This window comes from Dufourea novaeangliae, unplaced genomic scaffold, assembly GCF_001272555.1.
Source record: "Dufourea novaeangliae isolate 0120121106 unplaced genomic scaffold, ASM127255v1 scaffold101, whole genome shotgun sequence".
In the NCBI taxonomy this organism is placed as follows: domain Eukaryota; kingdom Metazoa; phylum Arthropoda; class Insecta; order Hymenoptera; family Halictidae; genus Dufourea; species Dufourea novaeangliae.
This window is the reverse complement of record NW_015373989.1, coordinates 1918401-1940335: the sequence shown is the minus strand read 5'-3', so window position 1 is coordinate 1940335 and position 21935 is coordinate 1918401. Positions and strand designations below refer to the sequence as shown.

Sequence of the window (21935 nt, the reverse complement as noted above, 5' to 3'; positions counted from 1 at the left end):
CGAGGACGCTCTGACCCCCTCTAATACCCACAGCCCGGAGCCTCCCTTCTTACAACAATTAGAATTCACCCGATGAAAACGCGCCGGTTGGTGAATCGTCGAAGAGTGCCACTCCTCCCCTTATTGTCCAACTAATTAGAACGTTCGATCGATTCATTTCGCCGTAACAATCGGAGCGACCCTTAATTAAAATTCATCGCTGCCGCGAGCTTCGCCACCCTATTCCGCCAAGAAACTTCGATGACTTCGCGATAATTTCTTTTTTCCTACCCGTGAAATCGTTCGCTCGATCCATGAATTTTTCTATTTAGCTCGTCGAACATTGTCTCGCGAATTGAAGAAAATCGAGGCGGGGGCGCGTGCATTTGCCCCTTTCTTTCGAAACCGACCGTCTCCGTGGAACAGGTGAATTATGTAGAGGTACGTCGTTGACTTCAAGATTTTAACGAAGTTATCATTTCCCTCCCGTTGGGTTCGTTTGCAATTCCCCGTGGAAAGTTAGCCCGAGCATTCCTTTTTTTCGTCGTTGGGTTCCGCACAGAGGAGAAAAGTTCGTAACGCAGTTACCAGCAAAGTAAGTTCCGGCGGGACTTAAGCCGAGCCCTGGTCTCTCATGAACCGAAAGATATTTTTCGTAGACTCGATTCGTTACGTCTACGATTTATATCCCAACTACGTTTTTATTTTAGTTGCGAGGGGGGTGGAAAAAGTGGAATATCGGGGGGATAAGATGGAATAATATTCCACGTTCTTGCGTTAATTCTCCATTTTTACGGAAGTGGTGAGACCCATTGTCTCGGGTGTGCCAAGTCGTATTTTATTTTTCGTTGGGTGCACGATGGAAGCATGCGAGCACTTGTATCTCGAAATATAATATCTCCTGCTGTAGTAAATACATGCGCCTGTTTCCCGACATTAATCTCCGCGTGATTTCTCGCGTGTTTTCGGATCGTTTCGAGTCCCCGGGGGAATTCGACTCGTTGCGGATCGATCGACGGTACTGCGTCTGCTGTTTTAATAGAAATTACGATTCTGAATTGATCTTATTTCATGGTGCACGGGGAGACGGTTCGCTCAATACAATATCTGGGATCGCTTGTTCCGCTCGCGAAAAATTTGCTCGCTTCCCTGGAGACGCATGAGAGATATCGGTTGGAAATGAGAATAATATAAATTGTCTAATTGTCAACCCTTCCGACGAAGCGTTCGTAAAATGTCGTCGCACAAATATGTAATAATTAATTCAAATTGATTCGAAATGCTTCCCTGCGAACGAAACAATTCGAATCGGTGAAATACTGACCTCGCCTGGAGTATAATTCTGTGAGCGTAGATCGGTGACTCGTCACGACCCAGCAGAAAGACGATGTCAGCTGTATCTTTGTCCTCCGATAGTCGAGCCAGGTCCTCCAGGAGTCTGGGTACACCGGCTAAACCAGCCTCGCCCGGCACCCCCGCCGCACCTGGTGCTGCGCCAACTGCGACCGCTCTGGTCCCCATCACGTTCCAATCGAAAATCACCAACTGCGTCAAAAGTGAAACAATTAATTGATTGGAGAAAGACGTGGACACCGCTAGACTGTAATAATAGCAGAACCAATACAGAGTTTTCATAGCATCCCCTGGAAATTTATTCATAGAGATTTGATTTAGGTTCTCTCAAATTGAATAATTAATTCGGAAAAATTAACAGAAAATCTGTTAATTATTTGTGTAATAATCTCTGTTGTATCAGTGTTAAGGCAACCTCGGATACCGTTCAACCCCCTCCCTACAAATACTTCATTTGTCAGAGTCTTCGGCGTATTAAAGACTTTATATCAACCCCTAGAAACTTATCGATAGAAATTTAGGTTATGGTCTCTCATACTGAATACTGAATTCAAAAAAATGAATGAAAATCCTTTAAAATACTAGTATAATAATGTCTGTTGTATCAGTATTAAGACAACCTCCACAGCTTCTAATTCTAATTCTTCTTCTTACATCACAACTTTTGACAACATTAAATAAGCAATTATTCCCGAACAACCCGGTACACGCGAAGATTTTCCTTTCCCTAACAGCAACACCATCATCGAACGTCAGCCTGCCGGTTGATAGTCGAAGCAATGCATGTTAATCCGAAATTTAGGAATGGCGGACCTGTGTCATCGTCTCGATCATTTTCCAGTCGCATCCGCGCGCTTGTGTCACGACGGGCGAGGCTTGCGAGGGCGAGAAATAAAAAAGCAAAACCGATTACCGCACAATCGGTGCTAATTGCACGATTAATATTTGATTTGCACCGCGTCGCGACGCGACCTCTTTCTCTCTCTTTCTCTCTTTGTTGCTCTCTGGCACCCGCCACGGCCGGTCGATTGACGCCGTAGATTTTGTGTCACGGCGGCTCCGACTGATTCCCTTTTAATTAGTTCGGGTTTTGTAGTTTTGCGAACGCGTCACACGTCGATTACGAGGCACGCGGGTATCGGGGATGAGTGAGGATCAGCGATCGCGATTTGCCGGTCATTTGCCCCCCAGAATTTCCTCGCTCCATCGCGTTCTCGCATTCCAGGCCCGGTGATTCGATTAAAAAGCCATCCGTCAGACGAAGGTTTTGTTTGCTACCCGGTTGAGCAAGTCGCCGCGAAAAAAATTCGTCGACTGCCCGGACACATCGGTGTGAGCCCCGGTTCGAATTCACCACCGCGGATTCTATCGGTTCGTGCGGGAAATTGAACGTTTGTCACTTGAATTAAATATAACACGGAATATCGCGATTTCACTACGGTCTTATATACCGTATATCGTGTTATTTCAGGCCAGTTTCGAATTTCAATAAACCGTGTATTCCGAACGCCGAAATATTCGAAATCATTCGATTACATTATCCTCGAACGTACGTTCGTCGGGAAAAATCACTCGGTAATTCGATCTCGTACGAACATCGGACTGCGAATGCTCGCGGATATTTGTTTATGAATTTCCGTGCTCGTATTGGCTTCCCGTCGCGGTTCGATATCGTCCTTCGAATAAACAAACACGCTGCGCGGCATTGAATCGTACGAAATTTCTGTAACGGAACACTAGGTTGTTCCAACGATTTCACGGGGAAAACAATCGTCTTGCGTGAAGAAGCTCACCTGGTGGAGCGCGAAATCATACGTTAGAATCGCGCAGCTATCTCACCTTCGTAGTACCGGCCCCAAACGAGGAGAACGAACGAATCAGCGAGGAATAATTCGGTGGTGAGCTGGTTGACTAAACGAACCGAAACGGCGTGCTAGAACGATGTTTCCTAGGCACACGTGGACGAGTATTATTTTCGCACGCGAAACACTGCATTTTCCGAGTCGATCCACGCGCGTCGTCCTACGCTCCCACGGGAGCGAGAGACATTGTTTCCACGAAGTTCCCCGTGTCGCTGTAGTAACCGGCTCCCGTCCTGGGTCTCTTCCCCGTTCCCCCTTTGGTTGTTCTACAACACAAACGTGCTCCCGCGAGATTCACCGCGAAACGACACACATCGAGAGGTGCGGAAACGGGCACCGAAAAACTGAAGGAAAACTGGCGGGTTCGCGGCTGGGGTACTCGTCTCGGCCGCGGAAGTTTCCAAGTTCACCGTAGAAGCTATTTCTCGAGTACGAGAGACGAGTTTTACGAGAGCTGGACCGCCTCGGCTCTGCCTCTTCTGTCCCGTCGCCGCGCCGTGTCGACCCTTCTCCTCTCTCGTTTCTCTCCGTTACCCGTTCAGGTGTGCTCGGGCCTCTTTCCACCTACGTCGTTTCCTTTCCACCCGTCTCGTTCTCGCGTGGCCAATGCTCCTGCAAGATCACTCCTCCGGCCGTTGTTGCCAGATCCTCTCTGGAGCACACCGATCACACGATCAAAAAGGATACACGGTGCTGGCTCATTCCAGCTAGCACGCGAATGCTCGTCTACTCTTGGTTCTCTTTCTCGATCCACGCGATCACTCCTCCCTCTGCCCCTCGACATTTTCGCCTGCTTCTACCCTGTCTACTCTCCTGTCTGTTTATCCACATTCCTCCTTTTGTTCTTCTTAAATCGTACCAAAGGCAAGACCCACTTGCTAGCTTTGTCTCTATCTCTGTTTCTCTCTTGTCTACTCTCCCCGTTTCTCTGCCTACTTGGCTACCTACCCCCCTTGTTTTCGAGATACCAGGTTCCCGGTGGTTTTGCTCGGTCGCACGATATTGCCGCAATGCGGTGCTTCCTAGTTTTCCCCGGCAAAATGAGATCGTCCTTTTATTTGCGTCGCTGTGCAACCTCAGCCCTCTTTCGCTCCCTTTTGCTACGCGATCCGCCCGTGATTTCTCCGCCGGAGTTTCCGCCGGATCACGTCGCGATTTAGACGCTTGAACTCCGATTTCCGTTGCCATTGCTGCTGCCGCTGGCAGATTGTATTTTCGGTTCAATTTCATGGTGATGGCGGGAAGGTATTCTGCTTGGGTTCAGACCGGGGACAATGTACCCAATAAGATATAGCTCTTAATAGACCAAGTGCTTGTTTCTCGTGTCTGTATTTGATGTTCGTTCTTCCGTTTGATAAGGATGTAGCCATTGCAGTGATACATGGCTCTTGTGATTCGTAACGTGGATCTACAAAGTGATTTTTCTTTGACAATTTTATTTCGTCGGGAATGGATCCACGAGGACATCCATTTTTCGATCCCACGGAGCGCAATTATCCTGGAATCTGGCCTCGAGTCTGCTCGGAATTTGTAATGTCGGATACCGTTGCCATTCCGGTTGGGGGGATGCGCCTTAACTTTCTATGTTTCCCATTTAACTTGCTCCGCGGTATCGCTGTGTTACGCGGTTGAAATGATGAATTACAGGTGTATATATCAGAAGCACAGACGGCTGTGCCAGGAGTGCCTCTGAGAGGATTTATCGATCCACGGTGAAACTTTTCTGAATAATCGGTCGATGGTAAGGCAGACACGCTGCTCCGTTGGTGCGCTATCGATCGTTGGTCTAACGATCTTGATATCGATCGAACGATAAATACATCGATAAATCCAAATTTGATTATTATCCATTCTTGACTTTAATTTCTTTGCATATTTCAGTCTCTACACCAAATTTCGACAAATACAAGCAACTATAAATACTTCTCATCATTTGTTTAAAAGATACGTATCAATACCATGATAACTTGTTATTCATACACAGTAGAAGCTCGATACTTCATAATTTTAGTGCTGTAGAGGGCCAAATTTACAGGAACTGATCAATTAACGGGCTCCAATTATACGCGCACTCTCCCCACCGATTGTCCGTTCACTTGTTCGACGTGAGCTAAATATAGGGTGGGCTGGACCTACGAACTTTTTGATCACCTTACTATCTTCAGAAAATGTTTATTCACAAAAGTTATTGAGTATTCAAACACTTTATTAAATCAATATTATATATACCACATTTCTGTGATGACAAATATGCGAGTTAAACGCAACACTATATATATTCCGTCCTGGGTATGTTGGACGACAGAGTGGGGTGCGCGGACGATACCGTGATAACGTTTTATCCATATAATTATAAAGTACATATGCATTGAAAGTCAGTGAGTTAAAACAAGTTCATTTAAACGCAACGATTAAGTCGCCACAGAGTCGCTATAATAGCACCCACATTAAACAAGAAAAAATTCCCTCCACTTGCCCCCCTCCACCCAAAGCGACGCGTTTTCTGCAAAACGATCCGTGCTAACGGTGCCGCGAAAATTCGCTGTTACCTCGAATCGTACCTACACGGTCCCATATAATATGGCGCATTAGCTGGCGTAAAAGTGTCACTTCCGGCGCAACCAGTCGTGGATTTCCCGACGTTTAATAATGCAGCCAGTTTTCTCCGCCGTTGAAATGGAATCCCAAGCTGCGGGGCTGTAATAATCGGGGAAAGATCACTTAATGGCCCTCTAGGATAAGAGCCCCGCCATCATTCGCACCTCCGCGAATCCGTAGCGAGCGCCTAACAAAATTGCCGCATTATGTCGTTTAACGCCCTCGGAAACACGGTGCATCGAGAACGGGAGAGAATAAAAGTTGCGTGTGGTGGGGGGGAAGAACAGGGGGGAACGAAAAGAGAGACGCGGAATGCTGGGTGGAAGAGAAAATTACACGGGATGTCCGTGTGATAGAGCGACGCGACGGTTGTAATACGGGGAAAGGTGTCAGGGAGTGCGAACAAGCGCAGGGTCCGAGAGGATCGTGCTGCATAATAGATGCGTCGGCCGCGCTTTAGCGCAAATAGGAACAAATTTCTCGGTGCACTCGTTGCAACAATTGAATCGGTAATCAAGCCGGTCCCCGATAATCGAATCAGTCCCGGGTACACGCGTAATTGAAATTTCGCAGCCGACCACTGCAAACATCCCTCTCGTGCCCGTACCCCTTCTCGCCCTCTTGCACCAAACACGGTGAAATTGCCATCGCGAGTTTTCCATTCGGTTCGCTCGCAAAATGTTTCCCGGTTGCACGGCAATCTTATAAATTGTCGCCGGTGACGAAAAAAAAAAAAAAAATGAAAAAAAGAATCGATTGCCACCGGTAGCCCGGCATGATCGATAGCGACATCGATGACACGGTGCGCACCGTTTCACGGTATAATTCGACGGGACGCGTTTCACTCGCGTGAAATCGTATTTCCCAGCGACGAAAAGTCCTCGCCCACGAAAGCCCCGGGGATGTCAAAAACAGGCGTTTGTCTCTCTTTCTCTCTACGTCGTTCGCGGTGTGGGAAAAACGTGAACAGTTATTTCGACGAATATCTGGGATCGACGGGCGGTAACCGTAATTCGAGGAACAATGTAATGATTTTATCGCTCGGATTGTTCGGTTTTGTTTCAAGACAAGAATCATGCGGGGTACAATGGTGTACAGTGTAAATGAATACATACGCAAGATCGGAGGAAAACGAGAATTAATTACCGCCAAGATAAAATGGGAGTACTTAATTAACGCGGCTGACCGCATCAGAGGTTCATATTCGCACAACGGTGTCGGGGACAGAAAGAATTTCCTTCGAGCGAACCTCATTTCGCCAACCGTGAATAAAGAGACTCGGGGATGGAGACACGGACGGACTCTCACCCCGTCGTCGCGGTGTTTCGCGTAAATTGACCCTGACGGAGGAAGCATTTCTGTAAACTACTTTCATTCCCGTCCCTTTTGTATCCATCCGCCAATGGCTGTACGTGAAAAGAGGCATCGTGGATCTATGGAGAAAAAGTGCACGGTTGGCGAGTCCGGAGCACATTGACGCTCTGCTCAATATCAATTGTAAACAGTAATTATTAGCACCGCCATTGTCGCTGGGTAGAGGCTGGCTTAATAATCAGCCCGGCTCGGAGATCGTTTTCCACGGTTGAGAAAATTGCGACTGCGATGCCAGCAGATAATTTACAGACCAGCAATCGAGGTTTTCCTTAAAAAGGTATTATAAATCAGTTTTAATTACGAGGGGCCTTTAAATTCTTCAAGTGTACCGTGGGCCAACGGAATTTCATTCAGTTTCCGCTTCAACTCTGCTACTTGACACTTAAAAACCGACGTGCCTGATAAATTATAATTTGATTTTTCCTTGATGCGCTCCAAAAGAGTCAATTCTATCGCATTCAGTTGCCCAACTAGTTTAGTTTCTCATCTCTCAACAGAATCAGATGCAATCTAAGATATACGCCTTTTTTATTCTCCTTCATTTGATTTCACTCAGAAACACGCGAAGGGAAGGTACTACGATTTCTCGAAGGTTTTCCGAAAGTAGAAGATACAGTCTTCGATTTAAACTCCTGCCAGCCAGTTCCCCTGGCCCTTTCTCCGTAGCTGGAAGAGTAAATCGTTTAAAAAGTCGGATCTCGAGCTGTTCTACACCCGCGCAAGATAAACTTCAGTCGAAACTTTTCTGTTCGCCTTCTCTGGAACGTCCGCAGACGGCCGCCGCCTTTTCGCGTCGATCTCTAATTCATTTAACGTCAAGCACGCGGTATCAACGGACGATAAAAGCTGGACGACATTCCGTTGCCGCAAAAGGAGATTGCCATCTCTATTTTACGCGGATGAATTGAATCCACGAAGGCCTGGCTCGACGCTTCATTTCTTTTTTTTTCGTAAGCAGTTACACGGTAGCCAAACCCAGGCGCATCCCCCTATTCACCTTGTGTGCTGCCGCGGCACCGGCATCAGTTTCCCCTAGCATATTTCTTTTTTTCTTTTCTTCTTTCGCGTGGTGTAAACACAAAACTCGCATCACGGAAGGAGAGATAGGGAAAGGCCGGGCCCGCCTTCCGTCGTGTACACAACCTATCTGCCTTACGGAGGAGATACGCAGGCGGAGGAGGGTTTTTTTTTTCCTCTAAAGACGCGCGACACAGGGAATGTGTAATACGCGGAACAATGCTCGACACGCTTTCCTGCAACTCCACTTACATTCACGTATCCCGTCTGCTCCATTATCTTTTCAGAAACCGTCCACTTTGTGCCCGTTTTACACGGACCGACAGTGCGCGTCGTCGTTGTACCGTCCGTCATCGGAGTAGTAGTTTAATTCACTCCCCCTCTAGCTCTATCTCTTTCTCTTTCGATCCGTCGACGTAATAGTTTGTACTTTTATCCAATCGCGTGAATCAGCCGGCGTAACGCAAACGTTTAACGGGGCCGGCCGCGAATTTATGCGCCGGTATCCCGGACGGACAATTTATATCGGGAGGATTCGATATGCCGGGTGACCGGCCCCGCGAAATAAACCGATCGTGCGTAAATTCGTTATAAACCAGGCGCGGCCTATGAATTCATTTCGACGCGCTACTGCGGCGGAGAAGAAAGAATTGAAATTAATTTCACGGGGATATGAAATTTTATTTCATTAACGTGTCAGGGCAGGCGACGGAAAATATTGTCGGGAGGGCGGGCGTGATAACGCATGAAAAGGAACGACGAATAATAATTCATCTACCATCGACGTACCATTTTTTTTTTCTATACACAAGGATGAACAATTTGTTTGATTTAACTGCGCTGTATTGAATCCACGTACAAATAATCGTTCGATTCTCCTGTCTGGCTTCCTGGCTGCATCGTAACTTACGGACCCACTAAATCTCTGGTAATTGGGTGTAGATTGTTATTTACATTCGAACTATCCCCGTAGATTCTACTACGGTTCTATAAGTACTACCGTGAAACTTTCGTCTACCTTGAACACGCTTGGACAATTTTACGATTATACGATCCACTGTCACGTTGGCCAAGCCACGAAGTATCGTTGCTTCGCCAGCCAAAATGAAAGAATATTCGATACCTTCGATTTCCTGCCGTTGAGCTCCAGCCGTCTCGGAGCTCGACAGTTAATAAAGGATTTATCGGAGACGCGGGAACCGGAAATTCAGCCGGTGGGAACGGTGGCGTGTGTATCAACGTGTTGGTTTCCGTTTTCGCGCGTACAGTAACGTCCGTCGACGTCGACGCGCCGGTATCTCCGCCAGGACCACTATCCCCGTGGCCAGACTGTTGCGAATGCCCTCACTGTCGCACGACGCGTATATACGAACACATACACGCGTGTGTGCGTGTTCCCTCCATTCTCCTTCGTAGCCCATTATGCTCCCATGAATGGAGTCCACGTTTGAGCACGGAGATTCGAATCGGCGCGCCCCGACCATCGCGAGCGACACTTCGCCTCTGTTCGAACTGTCAATGGAGAGCGAGAGCCGACCGAAGCGAGACACAGGAACCGAACATATCAGGACAATAGGAAACTCGCGCGAACGCGGACGAGCCACTGGCTGCGCCACGTTTTTTCCGCTTTCCTCGTCACCGGGCCCTGGCTTGTCAGTCTCCCCGGCTGACACGTACTCGAGGCAAAAAAAAAAAGAAGGATATTGATGGCCGCAATGAAATAACCGCCGCAAATGGCGAACTTTAAAACGATGGAAGGGAACTTTGCCCTGACGCGCGGCACGGCGTTTACTATCGATGTATAAGTGATTCCCGTTCATCGATTCTGGTATAGGGAGAAGATTATGCGGATTCTTTCATAAATTGTGTTATAGAGACATTTAGAGATGTTTGGTAGAGAGTTGCTCTTAGGAAGAGTTACGTAGTGCAGTTTTTTAGGTAATAGTTTTATTGACCCTTTAGCGGTGTTGTCTGGTGTCTTTTTGATCCAGAATTTTAGAAGTACGCACTACTTCGATTAACAGAAAATAAGTAAGCGTACAGTATATTGTAGAAAAAGAGTAGGATATTTTGAAGAAATTGGTTGCAGGACGTATTTAAAGATTGATAAGCAGGGGTCTATCTGGACACAAGTATCGTCTTCAGTTCGATTATCAAAAACGTGGCAAAAAAGAGGGTTAAGTCTGTTCTTGAATGACCAACCTCCTAACTCATTGAAGGTTCTAAGTGATAGACGCGACCGAGCTACTGTGTCCCAAAAACAAATGAATCAGTAAAGATGACTTACTCTCGTAGTGGCTAAGGGCTAAGATCATTACTTTCCCAGAAAATATGATGTACGTACCTAGTATACCTATAATATAATATCAACAAATCTACAATCGTGGCAACAGTAGGTGCTCCGAGTCATTCTTCAGTATCACATTTACGTCAGTTCGCAAAATAGTCTTAAACATTATACTTGTTGCACCCCATTTTGAAATACAGTTTGTCATTGAAACTCCGATAGTGTATAACACCTTCACATTTTACTTTCATGTGATCTCAAAGGAGTTAACTGTCCACTAGTACAATAGAAATTCTAACGAGAATAACAAACTAGTCCTCCGACGGATAACGACTGTCAATTTGTGTTCCTACATTTCCGAAACAACCCTCTCTATCCTATCCAAACCCCCAATTCACCGTGGCTCGTACGAAAGAATTTATAGCGCGCGAACGACCGAGCGGATTAGAACGTCGGAACGAATCGTGCGACAAATGAGTCATTTGCTTTCCAGCACCGGGAATTGGATTTTTGTCAAGTCCACCGTCCGAATCCCCTAACACAGGCCCGAAAAGCTTCAATCGCGCCCTGTCTCCGGCTAAAGTGACTCTTATTGCTTTCTTTTAATTTGTGACTGCTCACACGTGCACACGCCCGAAGTGCTTCCCCCTTCGTCTGTCATCCGCCGCGACGAACTCCCGTGTTTCGCATCCGATTCGATTGTCAGCTAACGCGATCAGGGGTGGAGGGAAATCGGGACGGTTGAGCAGCCCGTCGTCGATCGCCGGCAAACGGTGCTCGGCCCCGAGTTGTCGTCTTTCCGAAACGGTCCTCGAATCGTACCGAAACGTGTAACGACCATTCGGGAACGGTAACGAAGAGCAGGTTCACCACCCGCGGCGACCAATTATCGAAGGGGAGAACGAAGAATTTTTGCAGACAGGGGAGAGGGGACCTCTCGTGGACGCATTGTGTCTACAAGATCGTTATTTCTTGTCGATTTCGAACGTACGTCCGCGACTACCGTTGAATACCGACACAATTACTATCCCCGACGGAGGTAATGGGAACGTTTATTCTCTTCTTAATACTTCAATACACAGCCGGGGGTTTCGTATTTTTCTCATGATCGTCCTGCACCCTTACGGATTGTTCGTTGTCCGTTATTGATTTTCTTCCACCCGTGGTTTTTGTATTTCCGACACTGCTATAGATATTATACAATGACTGCTTCGATATCTTGGACTATTCATTGAGCTTAGCATAGAATCATATTTTACCAGCTTCCATATCATAAGGATCATCTCATTGACATCTATCTTATCTTCCGAACCATCTCACAAAATTTCCACTGCTTTCCCTAAAAAGAACATTATCTGAAATAAATACCGTACATCCTCAATTTCCGACTTTCTTTCCCAAATACAGACTACAGGTCAGGAGTGCTTAAAATGTATAATTCAAGGGGGCAACCGTGCGGGGCCGCAGAAACAAGATATCTCTTGCTCATTTAAAGCCCGGATAAGGAAAGGTACAAGTTCCGAGGAGATCTTCCCGATAAAATCCCCCGACCGTGCTTTACCGCGGGAACGATCAAGATCGTCCTTTTCTTTTTTCCAGGGTTTCTAAACCTCGTTTTCGCGCCGTGGCGCACGCCGAGCCAGAGCGCGAGCAATTTCCCAACGGCATTTTCACTGGGAATTTCGCGTTCTCGATCGAACCACCCCGATAAAACCACTAATGCCGCTTCCATTATAATGTCACATTCGATTTGGCATATCCACGGAGGTATTCGACGATCGACAAGCACACTATCTCTCTCCCTTTCCCGTTGGTCACGTGACCGACAAGGGTGATTCGTAGACACGGACGCCACCGCGAACACCGCTCGAATTTCAGCCGTGCGCAATTTCAAGACCGCGGCGTGCACACGCGTTGCACTCATTCATATTCATCGCGTCGAAGTTAGCCGCTGTCGCGCGTATTTACGCTTCGTTGCCGGTCAGAATTAACAGGCCTCGACTCATGTTTATCGAACGCAACGATCGAGCCTCGTTATCGATGGCCCGCGTGGTACCCGATCGATAATAAACCGACTCAATGGGATCAAAGTGGTCCACACGATGTGATCGACCTCGTGAAACGTTGCGTTTAATAAACTGATTAAAACATGACGCGATATATAGATAACTATACTGCTCCGACGCGCGCGACGGTATTTCGCCACGAAAGGTGGTCGATCGATCCCGTGTATCGTATATACGCGCTCACTGACGCGGCTACGCGCGTGTGCCAGGAACCAATGAAACGGTTCACGACTGACGCCTCCTCGATCGAGGGGATCCCGTGTTGCCCCCAAGGCAATGTCCCGATTGGATCCCACATCTACCACTATTCGCCGACCGCAGATAGTAATACGAGCCGGTATATACACATATACAGCCCCCGCACACACATACACACGAGTTCGCGAGTACACTCGACAATGCCAGGTATTTAGCCAACCGACCGTTAATACGAGTTCGCGTCGCTGGCTGACTGGATTAGTTCGGTAATTATCCCTCGGTTAACTTTCTCACCTTTGCCGACCAGTCGGTGGGGGAGGAAGCGAATTTTGTTGGAGACGGGAAAATGACGATGAGATATTTAAAAAAAAAAAGACAGTATTCCCTCTCAATAGTTCGATTTTCAATAATTTGTCTTTCCCTTTATCAACGGTTCAAGCACGTTTACGTTCACATTTCAAAATAGACTCCTAATACAGTAAATCATCGGTGAGTGTTCGAAGGTTACACGGCACTGAGTGTTCAGACTTTCTAGTGGTGGTGATTACGTCTGAACACTCAATGTCGAAAAGCCTTTGAACACTCATGGATGATTTAGTGTATTGAGTGAAAGTACTGTAATTGTAACGGTGAAAGGATCAACGATGATTTGTAGAGAGTTTATGATTACTGAAAGACTTCGAAGATGGTATGTCTGAAGCTTTATTAATTGGTCTAGTAGAATTTATAAAAGGTAATGGAATAACGAAAACATTGACAGTGACTGGTGCTCGATCGTAGTAATTAAATATTCGACGATAAAATCGTTTATATCGAAAGCCACATTTTCCTTTACCCCTGTATCGCCAGTCTTTGATCGGAAGGACGTGTCCTTCTGTATAGACGTATTCGTAATGATATCTGAGTGACCGGAACGGTGATTGGATCGTTCAGCAAACCGGTGGTAATTCACAGTGGTAATTATCGAAGGAGAGAAAGAGGGTCGGTTGTTAGCTGAAGGATTCTGCGTAAGAATCGTCGCAACCGAAGACACTTCGATATCAAAAACCTTGCAAATCACCAAGGGGGGGCGCTACTCGACCGAGAATTGATTAATCCTATTGAAAAGGTCCGTCGTCGTAGTCGGGTAAGATCCGTTTTACTAGCGGCGCCTTGCACAATGCCGGCTTATTGGCGTGGGCCGCGGCGCACAAACGTCGAAAGGAGAGAGAGAGATCGCGTGTTTGTGAATCTGCAATTCCTTTCGCGTCTGCTGGTGCGATTAGCAACCGTTTCCTTTCGGGCTGGGCCGCGTAACTAGTCGGCCTCAAACGATCCTCTGTTCGATTCTCGATCTCTTTATCGGCCCACTGAAAGCACGAGTCTGGCGAATCGTAACGGGCGTGTGTCTATATATCATGCTGTAGCGAATCGCAGTTCCAACGAGCGGCGTTCACCTGCATCCCATTTCTTTTCGAACATTAACGCGAAATGAGCAATAGCAATTCGAGAAAAGGGTGGTGTTCAAAGGGACAGAAAGAGGGAACGGGGGTGTCGTGCGTTATAGGGGCAAAGGGTAGAGAAATAGACAAGGTGGAACGACGGCGAAGGGAAGCGAGGAATGGACCCAGAAATACACGACCACGAGAAGATCGTTGGAGGAAGAGAGGGGAAGGGGGTTGGAGAAGGCACGAAAGAAAAAAGGGTATTTGGAAAGCAATGCTCCTGTCGTAAAACGCTGAGAGAAGTGAGAAACGAGAACGTCAAAGCCTAGCACGCATCCTTTAATCCCTTAATCCACCGTTGCCTTGCGAGAATTCTCTCTTCGACACCGGAACTGTGAATTTTCAAGATCTGCCGGTGCAACGGGCGTCAAGGCACCAGTGGGAACCGAGTACGGAAGGGGAGGGGGGTGGAGGAAGGAACGGGAAAGAGATGAAAAGACCGTGGATGGACGGCACGAAAAAGGAAAGAGACATTTCACGGTTCAGACATTTCAGGCCCGCGATACGGGAATTACCGACACGCTGTTTGAAATTAAAGCAAGGGCGCCAGGGCAAAGGGTTGCGCCACGGTGCTCGTGTTTGTGTACGTGTGTGTGTGTTCGCATGTTCATCTACAACGCCAGCCGGACTCACAGAAGAATACAGAGCCAGTTCTTCAAGATATTCCAGGGCGATGCAAATTTTTCCACGCTCCGCGTCCGTCGACGTCTTTACCCCCGAAGAATGAAACGAATTTAATACCTTTTCCTTATTTGTTCGTAACCGGCCGCCCTCCGCTTTGAATTACACTTTCCGCCCCCGGTCGTCGTCACCCGCCCTCCATTTTCCTCTCCTTTACCGTGGACTATATTGCTCTCGCCAGCGCCCAGCGAACAGCTCGGTCACGATATGAAAGACGAAATCTCCGAGGGCTTTTCTGACACACTCTGCAAATAAAGCCACGGTGTATTATGTTACCAGGCACATATGAATCGAGACGATCGGCAGGAGGGAGGGGTGACACGAGAGACCAATATGGGTGAACTTCGACATCCGTTGAACCTCCGTATTTTCCATTTCGCTCTTTCTATCCGTGGCACGCCGTTTGACGCCGTATTTTAACTTATTTTCGACCTTAAGGGATCGGTTGCCGAGCTCCGATAATGAAAAACAGAACGCTATTACCCGCCTTAAGAAAGAGAACAGGGGCTTTAAAGGAAATACCTCCGAGGCACGGAAGAAACATCAGAAGGAGGGACAACGACTAACAAGATATTCACTTCTGGCTGAGATGTTGAACGAGCAAAAGTTTTTTCTTCGAGCTTCCGCCGTATTTTCATATTCGATTTCGCGTCGAGGGGTCTATAGTGCTGAAAAGGAGGATAAAGAAGGGACAATCGGGGAAGAGAGAAACCCTCGACGGATCGATGGACGGCAGATTTTTACATTGAATTTTTAAGGCACGATGGGAAAAGTTTCACCGAAGACTTTGCAAATGGAGACACCGGGGCATAGAGAATTCGTCGGGTTCCAGCGAACGGTCCAATAAAGGGATTTCATTGAATCACTGCGGAAAAAGCGAAACAGTTCGAACAGGTTTACGAGATATTCAGCGTTCAAGACAGTGTATTCCATTTTAAATCGAAATCATTCTACAGGGAGTGTGTCTCACAATCTGGGAAAGGTTACTGCAACTATAAATGTTCAGATAAACGACATACAAAAAACGATTATGGAAACGTGTGCTGCAGGTGACACTTGAGAGACCACCAAGGCATCTCTGGCAGCCCTACAAACTGTCAAGGCTTCTTAGGTTGCCCTTCGAGGATCACCAAGAGAGTCTGGTGGCTCTTGAAGGCTCCTTAAGGGATCAAGACAAGTTCCAGTAGAGTGGTCGAGGAGACCAAGGGGGGTTGTAGAAGACTGACCTCACCCAAAAATTATCATCCGTGAGAAATTGATTATTCCGTAAAAACAAACAGCGTTGAATAATTCAGATTAATCCTCCAATCAGAAACACCACGATCTCGTCCGATTTCACGGTTAATTTGCCCAGTCGATTTTCAATATTCGCGCCGGTCGAGGAACGTGATCAACGCGTACGAAAAAAGGTGAAAGAAAAAATAATACCCGTCGACGAACCGTTACCATAGTTTGAAATTCGAGCGTGGTCGGGTTCGAGCGACATGATGAATTAGCTGCATCAATTACGGTATTCGGGCCAGGCTGCATTCAAGCCGTGGCGTTTTGGTTATCGCGCGCGCAGACAGCCGGAAGCGGAGCTCCCGACCGCGTACATGTATGTTTGACAGCAAATCGCAGAAAAATAAAAACGTCGAGCCTTGCATATTCACTTTGGCTGTCGCGCATATATTTAAAGGCGAGACCACGCGGTGCACGCGATAAATACGAAGGGGTGGGGCACAGTCAGCGGAACGATGTCCGTGAATACGGGGGCCGTAGGAAGAAGACCGTTGAGCGAAAGGTATGGTTCCTTTTAGTAATTAAAAATTACGCGTCGCGGTCGGCCCGTGTGCGTCAAAGCACACGCGGCTTCGTTAATATATTCAACGGCCTCGTGGCCTTTGGCCCTTGGAAAAAGACGCGACAAAGTTAGTGCCTATTTCCCTCGTTCTCCGCGTCAAGCCACCCCCACTCACCCCCCGTTCGTTCATTCGTTCCGAGCCCTTCCCCGCCATTTTCTTTTCATTCTTTCGTTCCTTTCTACGTCAGAGGAACAGCCGCGGCGACGATAATCTTTCCTGATTTTCCGCCAGGAATTCTAATTTCTCCGCCGTCAGAGAGCGGAACGACCGCCGATGCAGAAATCGCTTTCATTGCGCGATAATGTCTCCCCCTCCCCACCTCCTATTCGTCGAATCACACGGCGTGCCGTAAGTAGAACCCAGTGATTTTCTTCTGAGTGAATTATCCCGAGACCACCCTCGGGGTGTGGAATTTGTATTCGTTGGAGAAAGGGCCGTGTTGAATGGTTTCATTCGCGAATCGAATTATTTCTTGGATTAATTTTAGATGTATATTTAAGATGACTTTGCGTTCGAAGAATGTGGAACTTGAATCACAGGTAGTATTATGGTTTAATGTTATTCACTTGGTTGTTAACGAACGTAGGCAGTTGATTGTGTGTAGAATTTAATTAAAATCTGCAATTCGAACATTAAGCATATGCAGAGCGTTCTACAACACCATTAGGAAGCTCGTAATCTGTACCTACGTTAAACCAGCACGGAGTCCTTTAAGTGTTAAGGTAATTCTATTTTGCTAGACTCCCGTAACTTCAATTTACCAGTCTCTAGTTTAACATCGTGCAGATGCTAATGGTACATACAGCCCCCAGTTGAAACTAATACCGTCCCGGTGTTGCGTGCGCCATACGGATTTTGTTTGCAGACGAACGTTCAGAGACACCGTGAACACGCCAGAGAGCTCGCAGCGGGTGTTATCAACGCTGGAAAAAAAAAACGAGGCGGTGAGAATCGAACATGTGTTTCACGGTTTTCGGTTACTATTCCTCGTCTAAAGTTACGAGTTAATCGGTGTCCCCCTTCTTCTTTTTTTCCCAGACCTACTCATTTGATAGATTTTCAAACATCCGTCCCGTGTCCAAACGAATTGGAGCACACACTGAAAAAAAAGGACCTGACCGAATGTAACCCTTCACCAGACCCCATTACAAATTACAAGTTGGTTGTTTATCTAAATCCAATGCTGTTACGAAGAGACACACAGATCGAAAACAAGTGTTTGATTCGTAATTGTACTGAAAAAAGTGCGCGTTTCGTTTCTTTTGATTTATTTTTATCGACACTTTAATTAAGTCGGCGACAAATTGAATAGTTCTCCCGTCGCAGTTTCAACGGAACGTGAACCGCTTTGAGTTTGATACGAACGTCTAAAAACGTATTCAGGGATGGCTTTTATTCGCGGGCTCTGTCACTGGAACTCGGTTGGAATAATAAACAGCTCGGCGAAGTCGATCCGGGAACGCGAATTATTTTCCGGCGTCGTCATAAAGCTGTCAGTAGCATCGTCTACCGATCGTCACCTGCACCCGTAAACACCCGATCGAATACGTCATACTTTATTCCACTCGTATAAACTTTCCGGAAATGAGCCGTAAACAGAACTCCTGACACACGTTTTATGCGAGCAGCGCGGATATTTGCGCATCGTTCGCGAATGGAGAACTGTGGAAAACACTTTTATCGCCTTAATCAATTCTCTACATCCAACGTAAAGGGTTAGCCCACTTTGGAACCCGAAAATGAAAGCTATTACTTGGCAATCTTTCTGCGAAAATGAAGTAAATGGGAAATTTGTAAAAATGCATTTGTTGTACATAGCTTCGGATACGCAAACCGTTTGACATAGAGCGAAAAGCGAAAGACTTTTGTTATTTATTAAAGAAATACGTAGAGATTGTTAGAAATATGATTTTTTGTGCAAATGGTGAATACTTGAAGAAAGATGTATCGTTTTTCACCAAATTTTGTATAAAATTGTACATAGCAAAAAAAGTTTTTAACATAACGCAAAATCTATACGTACTTTTTTACTAAATTTCATGCAGAAAATAAAAATGTTTCACTTCTTGTTCTGGGTCAAACCGTTTTCAAGTTATCCTATATGCCGATTAGGTACTCACTTAATAACAACCAACGTGACCAAGCCCCATCGTTGCTATTTTTTCTATGAAAGAAAATCTTTTCGCGTACCCGAAAATGTATACAATAAATGCCTTCATAGATTTCCCATTTAGCTAATCGTTTTCGAAAACAAGGTTGCCGAATATAGCTTCTATTTTTGGACCAACCCCTTAAGCGATCAATTAAGAAATTCTCAATTGAGAGACAATTCCTCAATCACACATTCCATTTTATGTTCCACATCCAAAAAGAAGCATAATTCGTCTGTCCCCCCTTTTTCAGTCTCTTTATTTCTCCGTCGTTCGTTTAACAACGAATGCCCGACGATAAATCGCGATCGGCGAAATTCATTGCGCATTTCTGCGGCGGATTCAATCGGTGGCACAATTTTATTCGAAAATTACGCGACAGTGCAAAAACTCCAGGGCTCGCCGAAAATACGAGTCGCGATGTTTCCGGGGGGCGGCCTTTCAACAACTATGGTACATATATTCGATGGCAGTCGTCGGCTATATGATGCGGTGAACTGGAACGGGCGAGCATTTTTCCCATCGCGATGATTCCCTCTCATCGAGCGGTCGGGTTTTCTCCTTCCATCCTTTTCCTGAAAAATCATTACGGATATATATCGAACGCGCGTAGTCGTTGATGCGGGCACCCGAATTGATTGCACGACCCGCGCAGAGGCCTGGTTCCCCGCGGAAATTTCAATAATTATTAGCTTCCTCGTCGAAAACGCACACGCGGGATGAAGAAAAAAACGGAACAAAGGATTTTAACACCGCGGGCAATTTAAACAATTCGAACGGTTATATACAATTTTTGCGGAAATTCGGCCACTTTCGGAATAACGAACGAATCGACAGTCCGGAGAAACGAAAGTTTAATTAAAGGAGACCAATCAAAGCGTGATAGAGGGCGAAACGTGAATCAGGCCAACGGGACAAGTTGGTCGAATAAAAATCGAGTCCCAGGCGAGAAACCATCGTCACCGTGTGTGTACGGGAATCGAATTTTCCTCAATTATTCGGCCCTCTGTGTGTCAGTCTGCTCAGACTTCTGATCGATCTTTATTGGTCCGTCTGACGCGAATCTACCCACCGTCGATCGTCACGAAATAATTAAAATCGAAGGCACACACAGGCGACGTGGTCCTTCTATAGCGAAATTCTATCCTTTCCGCGGGATTAGTCGACCACGGCTAGCTTTGCATTTTACGTGTATATCGATCCCACGTCTGCGCCCTAATATCCGTTTAAAGCTAACCCGACATGTACCGCCTAGATTAACGTCGGCTTACCGAAAATTTTCCGGACTAATGAAATTCGTCGCTCGGTTGCGTCACATCATAAGCTCTAATATTTATAGCGGCATAAATCCACCGGTGGAGTTTGTTTCGGCGGCCTCTGTGTCGGGCGCAATTAACGGGGCGCAAAAGTAAATTGCAGTTTATAGTCGGGTATCTTTGAGCTGGAGCTTGCGGATTACGTCATGAAAGGTGATTTAGTTACGTAAAACCCGGTCATCTGTGCAACGACACTTCCGACACGACGATCTGAAAGTTTAATAAAATTTATAAGTAATGTAGAGATCGCTTGACACGAATTTCCGTTTCCCCTTTGTGCGATCAATAAATTTTCAGGTCCATTCGTGCTTCTCATTTTCCTCAATTAACTCAAATTTTACCGCTGGTCTATCGATGCTTCCTCTTTGTCGAAAGTACCTCGTTGTACAACAATATCGATGAAAAATATGTCTTGCTGCGTGACATTAAGATTCCATCGACTCTAGATATTTATCGTCGATCAAGAACTATAATCACTTATCGAGGTATCACGAAGTACTAAAGTAGAAATACATGTTCTTACATACATTCAACACAGGAATTGTTTTCAGCAATCGGTTACTAGAAGAATTAAAAGTAACTTAAAAAAACCTTTTGTACATTTTTCTACGGAAGAGGAAGGGAACAGAATAAACCGAGGGAACGTATCGTAGCTCATGGGATAAAAATGGCAGAAAAATATCCTCAATAAATCGACTGATTTCGATCCTGATCGTACACCAAGCAACCACCAAGTTCGTATATTTCCCGTATTCAGTGCCGGCGTCCCGATTAATTGCCCGTGTCGCGATTTTTAAGCGAGCGCTAATTTCTGCGGACAAGAGTCACGGGGCGGCTGGCCTCTCGACCCCTCGACTGCTATCGTTATATAATGTTTCGCCTTAATTGCGGATTCGACCCCCTGACGGCCCGTACACCGGCTGGGCTGGCCCCGCAGTTCGCCGCGCGATACACTTTTAATTGCGTCCAGATTTGCAATTCAGATTTCTCCTAGCCTGGGCAGGGGTGGGGCCAGGCGTCGTCTGACTCCTGTACATGTTATATTCGAAATTCGAAATTCGCTGGAGTGCTGACGGAAGACAAAATACCCCTTCCGCGCAGGCAACCAGCCAGCCAGCCAGCTGCAGGGGATCCCGTCGATTTCGTCTCGGTTCGCGCAAAAAACCACCCACCTACGTCGCCGCCCTCGAATCCGTCTACACACCCCTTTAGAACCGACGACGTCACGGGGTCAAATTGATGCAATTATTGCGGCGGTCGATTGTATGCCTAGTTGACTTGCGATCTGTACAATTTTACTCGCCGATAACAGCACTTTCGCTATTCATGCCGAAGAAGACACAGAATTATCGTTAACGCGTAATTGACGTCTAATCAACGCTCGCTTCAAAATTACGACAATATTCTTATGCTACGTGCTTTACAGATGTAATTATATTGTATGGAAACCGTTCGATGACGTGAATGTGGCACAACGACCGGGCTTGACTCTTTCAGCGATACAAAATTTGATCCAAAACTAGGGGTTGTCAGTAACAGAAACTAGGTCAATGGTCAATATTCCACGATACCCTCTATAAAAGAATATATAGTAGCTTATATAGAGTATATACACTTTTCAACGTCAGGCTATACTCTGTATTATTGAACGTATAAATTCGGGCGATAACACTTCGGATGCCAAATTGTATCGTATCATCCGTCGACGCCGCCAGTCCCGTCGTCG

At 46.4% G+C, this 21935-nt stretch overlaps 1 protein-coding gene across 6 annotated transcripts in view; it reads right to left on the bottom strand.

Annotated features, from left to right (window-relative positions):
* The window catches only part of LOC107187683 (kelch-like protein 17), an 11462-nt gene extending 7518 nt beyond the window's left edge, over nt 1-3944 (bottom strand). For 2 of the 6 annotated variants that reach the window (XM_015575826.1, XM_015575830.1), the window contains exons 1-2: nt 3763-3944; nt 1304-1524 (exon numbers count right to left, since the gene is read on the bottom strand). In XM_015575826.1, coding sequence (XP_015431312.1) covers nt 1304-1500 — 197 coding nt within the window. In that variant the 5' untranslated portion in view covers nt 1501-1524; nt 3763-3944. Of the gene's footprint in view, nt 1-1303; nt 1525-2783; nt 2848-2885; nt 2929-3125; nt 3311-3762 lie in introns of those variants that run through there. The other 4 variants (XM_015575827.1, XM_015575829.1, XM_015575828.1 and 1 more) reach the window with 4 other exon arrangements.
* Nucleotides 3945-21935: the final 17991 nt, after the last annotated feature.